Consider the following 12,314-nt stretch of genomic DNA (forward strand, 5'->3'; position numbering starts at 1 on the left):
CTCGCTGCTCAAACCATGAGCATAGGTTTAGATGACATGGCAACCCAGACTCTAGCTTGTTTTTTCTGTACTGCAGCAGAAGCGAGGGAATGAGCGTGGTGGGAATAGTTTCTTTTAAATTATGGTTTAATATGAGGTACATATCAGGCCAGTGAATCCAGAAAGTGAGACGTCTATCCTAGTCTTGATTCCCTGTCCTTCCACATTACTTGTACTTGCCAAAGTCTGCATTCTGCAAAGTCTCAGATATTGGCAACAGGATGATACAAACCAGACCCATGCACACAAAAAGGATGGTGCAATTTGCATTAATGTCTTCTCAGGGCAGACTGAGGGTTGTATTTGGAATGAGGATTGTCAGTCCTAGATAAGGAGCTGCTGGAAAATTAGACAGCTCCCTTTATGAGACTGAAGCCAAAAGAAGTCCAATTAACTTGTACTTGAACCTGTCCAAATTTAAATACATCACTTGAAGAAAAAACCAATGTAAAACAGCTTTTAAAAGGCAAAAGAAAAGCTAAATTGTGTTGATGAAAGGCATAATTTCCTAGATTAAAGCTCTTCCCTTGGACAAGGATTAAATGTATTGGTCATATAGTCTCCATAGAGACTCTCTTTTCCTGACAGACTGTGTCAAAGCTGCACAACAGCCAGAAATTCAGCACAGGCAATGGTCTTCATTATGACTTTTCCATGGAATTTCTGCCTCTGAACCCTGCAAGATTATACATAGAAGTTGTTCCTGGCTCTGGTGTACAAAGGGGGGGGGGCAGGAGAGCGCGCCACACCGGGTACCATTTGGGGGAAAGGGTGTCATCCCAGCCACCCCCCGGGATGTGTGCCGGACCATGTTGGGATATGTGCTACGCCCTTACGGACAACGCGCCATGCCCCTGCCTGTTCTCCACTCCGGGGGTTGCAGCATGTTGCTCTGCCACTGGCTCCTGGCAGTCTACATCATAGATGGGAGAGTAGCCAGCTATCAGAATCAGCTGCATGAGCAGTTTCATTTTATTGAAAGAGAAGCCTTGTTTGAAAGCTTTCCTGTATGCTAAGCCACTCAACCAATGGCTACCATAGAATTATTATAAATGATAACTGACAGCTAAGCTGAAGGCCCACAATTTTTTTGTGGAGGGAAGAAGGGAAGTATGGGTAGATATAGGGAAAGGAGAACCTAGATTTCCAAGACCCAACCTAATGGTTTCATGTCTTGCTAAAGCAGCCTTTCTCAACCTGTGGGTCCCCAGATGTTGTTGAACTACAACTCCCATCACCCCTAGCTAGCAAGGCCAGAGCTCAGGGATGATGGGAGTTGTAGTCCAACAACATCTGGGGACCCACAGGTTGAGAACCGCTGTGCTAAAGGCTGCAAGTTCCATCTTTGACTCTCACCAGCAAAGAGCAGTGTGAAAATAATGGTGAGCTGGTACACAGCATGCCCCAGGATGTTCTTCATCATGGTGCGGGAAATGAGTGGCTTGTTGCGGCCATATGGCTTGCGCAAGAGCAAGGATTCGGTTGGGGGTTCTGTGGCAAGGGCTAACGAAGCAAAGGTATCCATGATCAAGTTGACCCACAACATCTGGACGGCCTTCAGAGGAGAGTCCTGCAAAGGGAGAAGCATCCATCAGAAAGGAGTGCAATTCATTTCTGGTCCAAGACTATGCCTCCCCAATCCCCCAGCTGCTCACCTGGAGCTGACATGCAACAAGTTCAAACTCTTAACCCACTAGTATAATCATCCAGGGATGGTCAAGTTGGAAGCCCAGGAATACTAATGCTACAACTATAGTGTTAAACTACTAAATATTTAGTGCAGAGTGGGGGGTTAGCTTAGAGAGCACATGCATTTTGAGGGGTTGGACTCAATGACTCTTGTGGTCCCTTCCAACTCTACAATTCTATGATCTATAATCTTCTCCCAAATAACTTTTGTGCATCCTTAAGACTCCAACGCCTAACTATTTTCAGAACACCAACTTGCATTTAATTAATAAAAAATAATATCTATGCAGTCTTCATTGTTGCAGAGATGTTTCAATAGGCAATGACAGCGATTTTTCCAAGTGCTTCCATGCTGCAATAATCTCTACAAATGTACGGAGCTGAGGATGGTCCTCCAGATGTTGCAGGACTCCAACTGCCATTAGTCCCAGGCAGCATGGCCAATGTTCAGGGATGATGGGAGTTGTAGTCCATCAACATCTGTAGGCTGCAGTTTCTCCATCCCTTGGTACAGAGGACAGGTGATTGCTAGCTATGAGATGCAATAGCCATCTAGATCTTCCGTTTTATGGGTCATTATACCTCTGATTACCAGAAGCTGATGACAAACAAGGGATTGCTCTCTTCATCAGCTTTGAGACCTGCCAGGAGCAGTTGGCCACTGCTGGAAATGCTAGATGGATCTTTGGGCTGGATCCAACAAGGAAATGGCTACCTTTGAAATCCAGCCCAACCATCTCTGTAACACAGGTCTTTACACGCTGCCCTGCATCAAGACCAGACATTGTGAAATTCAAAGCTCCAAAACAAAAGAGGCCCAGCAGAGCTAGGAATGGCATTCAGAATGGCTAGTTCCAAGACACCTCAATTCTTCCAAACATTAAGCTATAGATAAAACCCCTCCCCGTTTGACTGATGTTACCTGCGTGATACAAGCGCCCGTGAAAGCCACAATCACAGCCACTACGTTGACCGTAAGTTGGAACTGCAGAAATTTGGAGATGCTGTCATAGACGTTGCGGCCCCACATCACCGCCTTGACAATGCTTGTAAAGTTGTCATCTGTCAGGATGATATCCGAGGCCTCTTTAGCCACATCTGTGCCAGCAATGCCCTGAGGAAGAGAAAATGAGGAGGAGGAGATCAAGCTGGCAAGAGGTTGTCGTTCTGCTGCTACGACTGGTTCTCCACAGAGATAGGCTTGCGCTCAAAATGGCAGGCACCTTCCAGTTTCAGATGAGGACCATGAGTTGGCAGGAGGAATTAGGTGGCTAATCCCATAATCCCCTCCCAAAAAAACATGAATGAGTTAACTGATTGGTGTATAGGAAATACAAGGCCCTTTGAGACATAAAATACTCCCTCTTTCTGAAGTTCAGAGTTGAGTGTCAGCTCTTATGTATCAAAAATGGGACCATCCATGCAGAAGAGGAAGGCCTCAGAGAACCTCACAATTTGCAGGGTGGGTGTGTGTGTCTATATATATATATATATATATATATATATATATATATATATATATATATATATATATATGCAGGTTTTGGTGTCCTCGGGTGTCTTCCCGTGTAAAAGTTGGGGTGTCTAGGCGACGTTTCGACGAGGTCTCACTCGTCATCTTCAGGCTGGTGCTTTCGGCTTCTTGTTACTGGAACAGAGCAGGATCTCAGTGTTTGAGTTCCTATAAATACTGTTGAGGGGGTGTGGTGTATAGCCTCCAATGTTCTGGGCAGAGAGGAAGTTCCCAGGCTAGTGTGCCTTTTCTTCTTTTGTTCCTTAATTACTTGAGGGATATCTTGAGTGATATCTTGAACTTTGTGAAGAGTTTTTCTGAGAAGATGGCTGTACTGCACTTAGTTGTGCTCTGGCTTGGCTTCGTGTATAGGGGCGAGCTGTGGTTTTGTGGCCTGTGTCAGCCAGATCTGTGTAGGGATTGCAGGGGGGTGCAGCATCCGGAGGTGCCACCATGGTTTGGCTACTGGGTGGTGTCTGTAATTTGTCTGTGGAGAGGGTCTGGGTTTGGGTCTGGTGTGGTTGATTGGTGATGGCGTTCTGTGTGCCTCTGGATCTGGTGTCAGTTTTTGTGGGGAGGGCTAATTTCCAGATGTCTGGCAAGCGGGATGTGTCGTCACGCTTGTTCATGTTGTGAGGGTGTTTCTCTATCTCGATGGCTTCCATGATTATTCTCTTGTGGTGATGTTCCATGTTAAAGAGCAATTTGGAATCTGCAAAATTAATTTCGTGTCCTGTTTCTTTCATGTGTTGGAAAAGAGAGGAAGTTTTTTCTTCTTTTTTGACGGCATTCTTGTGTTCTGCGATACGTGCATTTATTCGTCTGTTTGTTTGTCCAATGTACGTGGCTGGGCAGACTTTGCAGGGTATTTCATAGACCCCTTGGTTTTCCAACTGGATTTTATCCTTGGGGTTTCTGAGGATATTGGCTATTTTTTGGTTGGTGCAAAAGGCTGTTTTGATATTGTGTTTATGGAGGATTTTGCTAATTTTATCTGTAGTGCCCTTGATATAAGGAAGGAGGGCCATGCCATTGTTTTCTTCTGTGTCTTGGTTTTGCACCAACCAAAAAATAGCCAATATCCTCAGAAACCCCAAGGATAAAATCCAGTTGGAAAACCAAGGGGTCTATGAAATACCCTGCAAAGTCTGCCCAGCCACGTACATTGGACAAACAAACAGACGAATAAATGCACGTATCGCAGAACACAAGAATGCCGTCAAAAAAGAAGAAAAAACTTCCTCTCTTTTCCAACACATGAAAGAAACAGGACACGAAATTAATTTTGCAGATTCCAAATTGCTCTTTAACATGGAACATCACCACAAGAGAATAATCATGGAAGCCATCGAGATAGAGAAACACCCTCACAACATGAACAAGCGTGACGACACATCCCGCTTGCCAGACATCTGGAAATTAGCCCTCCCCACAAAAACTGACACCAGATCCAGAGGCACACAGAACGCCATCACCAATCAACCACACCAGACCCAAACCCAGACCCTCTCCACAGACAAATTACAGACACCACCCAGTAGCCAAACCATGGTGGCACCTCCGGATGCTGCACCCCCCTGCAATCCCTACACAGATCTGGCTGACACAGGCCACAAAACCACAGCTCGCCCCTATACACGAAGCCAAGCCAGAGCACAACTAAGTGCAGTACAGCCATCTTCTCAGAAAAACTCTTCACAAAGTTCAAGATATCACTCAAGATATCCCTCAAGTAATTAAGGAACAAAAGAAGAAAAGGCACACTAGCCTGGGAACTTCCTCTCTGCCCAGAACATTGGAGGCTATACACCACACCCCCTCAACAGTATTTATAGGAACTCAAACACTGAGATCCTGCTCTGTTCCAGTAACAAGAAGCCGAAAGCACCAGCCTGAAGATGACGAGTGAGACCTCGTCGAAACGTCGCCTAGACACCCCAACTTTTACACGGGAAGACACCCGAGGACACCAAAACCTGCATTCCTGTACCCGTGAAAATCTACGAAAGCAAATATATATATATATATAAACACCTGCTAAGTTTAAGGGAGAGAAGGCTTGAAACAGTCCACTGAGGACTGAGCAATGGGCATATAATTCTATTACAGGCAGGGAGGCACACAAAACTGGGTGGCGGGGGGGGGGGAAATGGTGGATCATAGAGGAGGGTATGGAACATGGCAACATTTTGCTGCAGATTCCACTGGTGATTTTGATTGTCCCCCTTTGCAACACCAAAAGTGTGGTAGAAACCTAGGCAGTAACTCTCTGCTCAGACTCCTCCTGCACCTCAGTGAAGAACCATGGCAGCAGATCAAGAAGGCAATTAGGCTTATTGCAAAACTCCATTGCAGACACACGGTGGCAGTCAGTTACTACAGAATCTGCCGCTGCCAGAACAATCCCAGCAAGCTTCAGAAGTATTAAGCAGGTATCCTGTGGTGACCAATTTTTCCTAATGCTTGCCTGCTGTGTCCTACTGAGCCCAGGGATTGTGAGATTCTGTCCTGAGCTGTAACATTCCTGACTTCTGCAAAGTGCAAAAACTGAAACAGAAAATAGAGCAGAATAAAAACAGAGCTTTAACACACACCGCTTATCAGCTCCATTATGGCAAGGCACACACAAGCAAATCACTAACCCCACATGCTGCTGCATTTGGTTTCCAGCACACCAATTAGTCCATACCATAGCAAATCCCACGTCTGCTTTCTTCAAGGCTGGGCCGTCATTGGTGCCATCCCCAGTCACAGCCACCACCTGCCTCCGTTCTCCAACCGTACTGTCAATAATTCCTGAAAGATGGTAGGAACGTCAGTAGAGGGCAGGCACAGAGAGACCCAAACTGGCAGCAAAGCATCCAGCGGCAACGCAATGGGTCATTTTCCAAAAGCAATTCAGGTTGTGGTGGTTACAGCTTAGGGCCAATGATACCAAAAGGGCAACCTCTTCCCATATGAGGCTATCCACCAAAGATCACCGGGGAGACCCTTTCACACATGCCGCTAAGTATAGTTGGCAAGGATATATTTTATTTTGGGGCGCCTAGACTGTGGAACTCTCTGCCTCCCGAAGCTTTGTGCAGCTTCCCCTTTGCCAATGTTTCACTGTCAGCTGAAGACTTTACTGTTTTGGCAAGCGTTCAGTCTGCCTGCTGATGAAGAAAAAGGGGCTTTCTAAGCTCAGTTGGTTAGAGCAGAGCTTTCCAAACTGTGTGCCGCGACACATTAGTGTGTTGGCTGCGGTGTGTGGGTGTGTTGTGTGAACGCTCCCCGCGCTCCTGGAAAGGGGTTAATTTAACCTCTGACTTGCTAGCAAAATGGAATTACCATGTCGCAAAATGATGCATGCCTAAAAAGTGTGTCATGAGAAGTTTGGAAAAGTCTGGGTTAGAACATTGTGTTGATAACACCAAGGTTTGAGCCCTGTATGGGACAGCTGCATATTGCAAGGGGTTGGACTAGGCAATTCTCAGGATCCCTTCCAACTCTACAATTCCATGATTCTATTTCTCTTAATTTTTTTAATTGTTACTTAACTACTTTTGGTTGTGAAAGCTGCATTGAGTATTTCTTTCCCACACTGGAATGGCAGGATATAATTTTCCAAGCAAAGGTCTGTTTCACACATGCAGGTTAAAGGCGAATGCACAGAATGCTGCTATAGGGAGCTGGGCTCTGCCCCCTCTATTCTCTTCCCCCTCCCACTTTCTGGAGGACATTTTTTTGGAGGGCAAGTTCCGTCACCTCAGAAGTCCTTACCTTTAACAAGTGTGTGTTTATCTGTGGGTGAAGATCGTGCCAGGACCCGTAGCTTGGGCCAAATCTTATCCAGTTGTTCTTGTTCCACCTGCAAGACAAAACCACAGTCTCACCAACTGGCCTGGAACAGGAGCTTGAGAACTGCTTTCCTCTTTCCTCCTACCTGGAAGTTCTGAGAACTCACAAGTGACACCTGCTTATCTAAAGGCAAACTAATATAATTTCACAATCCAAGGGGTTGTGCCAGCCAATCATGTGGGTAAAAACCCACTCTGTCCATGCTAACATGGATCTCATATAAAGCATGAGAAGGTTGAGGTTGGATGGCCACCTGTCATGGATGCTTCAGTTGAGATTCTTGCATTGCAGGGAGTTGCACTAGATAACCCCCAAAGTCCTTTCCAACTCTACAATTCTCTTGATTCTATCCTGAGCAAAACCAGCCAGCTTTAAAAGTGGCTGGAGTCAGCCCAGGTGCAAAGCAGGAGGCCGTAGAAAATACCTGTAGTATTAAAAACAAGCATGGGCAGGGAAAAGCCCTCTCTATAGCTGCATTCTAGCCTTGCCAAGCCTGCACTTCAGAGCTAAGAGTTTCCTTCTCAGGAGCTTGAAAAAGCTCATTATTCCCCAGAGATCACAGAATGAATGCGTTACACAGAATGAGACATGTTTCAGAAGCTGTCAAGCGGGGAGTGGTCCTCTAAATAAACTGTCCGGGCCCCTGAGTGGCTTCTACACCACCCTGTTCCCTCAATCCCTTATTCCTCTCACCTCTCCTTTCTCGTTGCGGATCAGCCGGTTGAATTCCTTCCCTTCCAAGCACAGGAAGTCCTCTCCAGGTAGCAAGATGCCACACTTGGTTGCAATGGCACGGGCTGTGTTGATGTTGTCACCTGTAACCATCCGGACAGTAATACCAGCGCGCTGGCACTTCAGGATTGCATCAGGCACCTGTAGGAAAGCCATGAGATAAGAGAGTCAGGAAGCTGAGCCAGGCACGCATGAGGCAGCGGGAAATCATGGATAAAGCCTGAAGAGGGAGCGGGGAGGGTGGGGAACAACAACTATAAACTAACAGGAAACTCATTGCCTGAGTCTAGATCCTTATGTAGTCAAAATGATACATCAGCAGGCTCAGGGGGGAAAACCCAGGTTTGCAGAAGTAGAAAAAAATACTTAGGAAGAAACCTTAACTGTGGAAGCCCCACCACCTCAACAACACAGTAATTGTTTTAAGCAGGCTCAGTGGCCACACAATGCAGACAGTGAGGGGGAATGGAAAACCAGGGGAGGGAGGAGATTGGAATGGAGTATCCTGAAAGACGGGCTAGTGGGTTGGCTGGAACGCTGAACAGGAACACTTCACTCTGCAACATTTTGTTCCAAGTTTCACTTGGGCTTTTACGTCCATACATTCCAGACAACACTGCAATGCAACTGCTCCAAACGTAGGTCATTAAAAAGAAAGAAAGCAATAAATATTTATTTAAAGATGTATATCCTGTTCAAGTTTTTCCCACTGGACTTTCAACACAGTAACAGAAAAAGTTACAGAGTTATCTTCAGATTTTGTCTCTAAAAAACGCAGCTCCTTTTGGCTGTAGTCTTGGTGAACCTTCTCCCTGCCTTACAGGCCTCCTCCACCTGACCTAGGAGGGCAGGGCGCTTCATGGAACCTTGGGTTGGGGTATTGCTTAGTGGGGCTTGTTGTTATTATTATCCCAATTATTAAAAATTGTTTTAACTTTATTTATTTTAACAATTTAAAATGGTTTTAACTTTAAATGACCTGATTATGGATGATGAGGCTTCCAATTAGTTTCTGGACCCAATTCAAAGTGTTGGTTTTGACATATAAGCTCTAAACAGCTCAGGTCCGCAATGCCTCAAAGACCACCTCTCTCCATAGGAACCAATCTGCACCCTCCGATCATCATCCGAGGCCCTTCTTTGTGTGACTAAAAATAAGAGAGTGCCTTCCACTTAGTAAAAAATAAAAGGAACTAAGAGGAAATTGCCATGAACTGCAAGTTGAAAGTGCTCTGATAAAGGGTTGTCTTGGTACGTGACAGATCCCCTACTGCTGGAACTGTACAAAACCTAAACGTAAGCTGTCATTTATTTGTTACTTGATTAAATTTAGATCACAACCTTCCTCCCAAAGGAGCCCAGGGTGGTCCATGCATGATGACCTTTCTCACACACAAACATGCATTTCACTGTATGTAGGTACAAATCTGTGTGCTGAGAGTTGGAGCCAATTGTGGCTTCTCAGAAAATGCACGGTTCGTAGCCAGGCAACAAGTTTTTTTCTAAGCATTTTCTGGAATAGGCACAATTTCTTGCCTCTAGGGAGACGTAAACTTGTTGCGTCCCATCCCCCAAATGACACAGCATCGCTTGGGAACCTCTGGCGCCACAATGTGGGCGGGCAAGAGGGGTTTTTTTTACCACTCGCCCGCTATGGGACAGCAAAGTAGTGGCAGGCCAGCCTCCCGCCTTGCCCTGCAACACTGATTTCATTGCTGCATCCCTGCACTAATAGGCTTTATCTTGTACTGAGCAAGCCTGAGCAGGGAGGGAGGGAGGGAGACATTACTAAGGCACCAGCAAATTGAATCACCGCCTCCAGAGCTACTGCACGCAGGGCATCTGCAAAGCCATTTCCAACCCCAGATAATTCAACATCTAATTAAGGAAAGGCGCGTGCAGGGGGCCAGCGCTGAAATGTAATCAAGAGGTAGGCCTGGGATGGTTGATTCTGTTAGGTCAGTTGTCTGCTTGTCACCACCATAGTAAGCTGTGAGAGAAAACAGTGTGTGGGAGGTGGGGAGAAGCAGGCCGAGGAGGCGGATGCTGGATGCTCAAAATGTGCCCCTTCCCTCAGCAGCCTTCATTCCCTGTCAGAATCCCTGCAGTTGCTTCTGTGTGGAATTTGCAAATTAAAATTGCCTCATTCAGGATGAGGCAGAGTTCCTGGGCCCTTCTGTAATTGCTTGGAAGAAAGAATTAAGATAGTTGCCACACCTCCCGCAGCACCGTGACTGGAAAAGCAGGACAAAAAAATTCCTTCCAGTAGCACCTTAAAGACCAACTAAGTTAGTTCTTGGTATGAGCTTTCGTGTGTATCTGAAGAAGTGTGCATGCACACGAAAGCTCATACCAAGAACTAACTTAGTTGGTCTTTAAGGTGCTACTGGAAGGAATTTTTTTGTTTTGACTATGGCAGACCAACACGGCTACCTATCTGTAACTGGAAAAGCAGGGTGTGCCAAAATTCCCTCTTCCAGGCAATTCCTAACACAGCTGTCAACTTCTGCAACAACTGCACAGTAGTGTGGAATTCAACAGGTGCAGCTTTCCCCCCATTAATGTGACTCCGTGGAGGACAAAGCTGTACCGCATGACTTTCTCATTGATCTGTAGCTGCCAGAATCTCACAGGGGCCTTTTCTTCACACTACCAGCCTTACTGAAAACACAGCATCCCGGCGGCTTCTGGGCTGTATCCAGAATTCTCTGTGCACGGGCACAACAGAGGATGGGCAAGTTTTGATGTTGAGCAAAAGAGGAATACAGCTGTGCTAGCAGAAATGTGCTGCATAATGAAGTATGCAATCTATTGTTCCACAAAGTTACCAGTAAACTGGTTACCCAGCCTCTTGCACAACAACATTCGGCTGGTGCAAAATATTTTGCCATTGGAAAATGCATGCCACTAAGTGAGTTTAATTTAGCGCTACATTGGATTCAACCCACTGACTGTAAATGGGAAATACAGTTATCTTCAAACTCTGGCAGAGAGTGATGGCAGCAGTCAGAAAGTTTATGGGACTAAGGCAGTTAAAAGCAAATGAGCAGGAGCAGATAAATAAGAAGCCAGGTCTGAAGTTCAGTAAATCAGATGGACCCATAAGAAAGCAGTGCACAGGAGTCAAGAAAACGCAGAGCCATGGCAAAGATAGGAAGTGACAGCAGGAAAGAAGAGGGGGCAGAAAGGGCAAAGGAGTCCAATATACTGAAAGTCTGAATTGGTGATTAAAGTAACAGTGACAAATGAGGAAAAGTGGCAAGGTGGATGTTAGAGAAGAGGCCCAGTGTAAAAGTCACTGGTTTGCACAAGACCCATTCAAGGGAACAAACATCAGAAGAGGAAACAAAGCTGGGTCTGAAGGAAATGAATCTGGAAAACAGTTGGGACCAAATGAGAGTCAACATGACGAAAGAATATGATTCAGGGGAAAGAAGTGATTTGTCTCCTCCTTGCACTAGGCAAAAATCAAAGAGAGCCATGCTGGTACCTCCGGCCGAACAGGGTCCTCAATGCCAACCACAGTGATGCAGGTAAGGTCAGACAGGATCTCGTTTTCTGTATCCCAGTCAGGCTCAACTCCAGTAGGGAAATCCCGATATGCCAGGCAAATGGTACGCAGCCCCTGACAAGCCATTGGCTCAATCACTTTCTTCACCATCTCATCCCGATCCTTCACCTTAAATATTCTGGGTTCCCCATTCTTGTCCAAGATCTTTGTGCATCTGCATCAAAGGTAGGGTGGGGAGAAACAGAAGGAATAATAAGCATTTCTTCCAGAAGATGTATTCATGCAAGCAAAGGCAAAGAGCTTTAGGTATGTGGTCCAAAGGGATTGTGCCTTACTGAGGCATGGATTACACACTATTTTACATACAGGAGTACATTATCTACTTTCTCCTTCCTAGAATAACAATGAGAAGGGTTGTGCTGCCCTCTTTAATGGAAATTCTGTACTGCTGCCCATTCCTAACTTGAGCCTTAACCTAGCTTTAATTTACAAGACTGTCCACAGATTAAGGGCCTGTTGAACTTCAGCAACTATATTAATGAGACAGAGATACCAAATACATTGTGGTGCATATTTTGTTTGCGTAATAAGACACTTTTGTAGCCACCTGGAGAAGTCCAAGAGGTCTACATCCATTTGCTGTAGAGGTTGGGGGGGAAAGACGGCTCTATTATTTTTATTATTTTATCTATTTATTAAATTTATATCCCCACCCTTCCTTCCAAAGAAGCGTAGGGTAGCAAACAACAAGCGATAAAACAATAAATAAAACAATCCCAGTACAGATGTAGACAAGAAAGAAAGCGAGAGGTGCCTCATATGTAGAGCAGAGCTGAGTCTTTCTCTTGGAGAATGCCCCCCCCAGTGGACTGGACCATTGAATGCTGACCAGTTGGGATAAATAGAATGGAATTGAGTAGGTCATTTTTAGGCATGCTTTGGGGACCTACAGAGTTTCCAGCACCTCATCCATGGCTACAGGACGATGTG

General features: G+C 45.6%; 1 protein-coding gene across 7 annotated transcripts in view; it reads right to left on the reverse strand.

The window, feature by feature from the left end:
* The window catches only part of ATP2B4 (ATPase plasma membrane Ca2+ transporting 4), a 165,964-nt gene that overhangs the window by 27,879 nt on the left and 125,771 nt on the right, over nucleotides 1-12,314 (reverse strand). For all 7 annotated transcript variants that reach the window (XM_081914550.1, XM_081914547.1, XM_081914553.1 and 4 more), the window contains 6 exons: nucleotides 11,304-11,538; nucleotides 7,775-7,954; nucleotides 7,004-7,091; nucleotides 5,931-6,037; nucleotides 2,651-2,842; nucleotides 1,396-1,609 (listed from right to left, as the gene is read on the reverse strand). In XM_081914550.1, coding sequence (XP_081770676.1) covers nucleotides 1,396-1,609; nucleotides 2,651-2,842; nucleotides 5,931-6,037; nucleotides 7,004-7,091; nucleotides 7,775-7,954; nucleotides 11,304-11,538 — 1,016 coding nt within the window. The remainder of the gene's footprint in view (nucleotides 1-1,395; nucleotides 1,610-2,650; nucleotides 2,843-5,930; nucleotides 6,038-7,003; nucleotides 7,092-7,774; nucleotides 7,955-11,303; nucleotides 11,539-12,314) is intronic.

Source organism: Podarcis melisellensis (genome assembly GCF_964234715.1).
Source record: "Podarcis melisellensis genome assembly, chromosome: 6".
Classification (NCBI taxonomy): Eukaryota; Metazoa; Chordata; class Lepidosauria; order Squamata; family Lacertidae; genus Podarcis; species Podarcis melisellensis.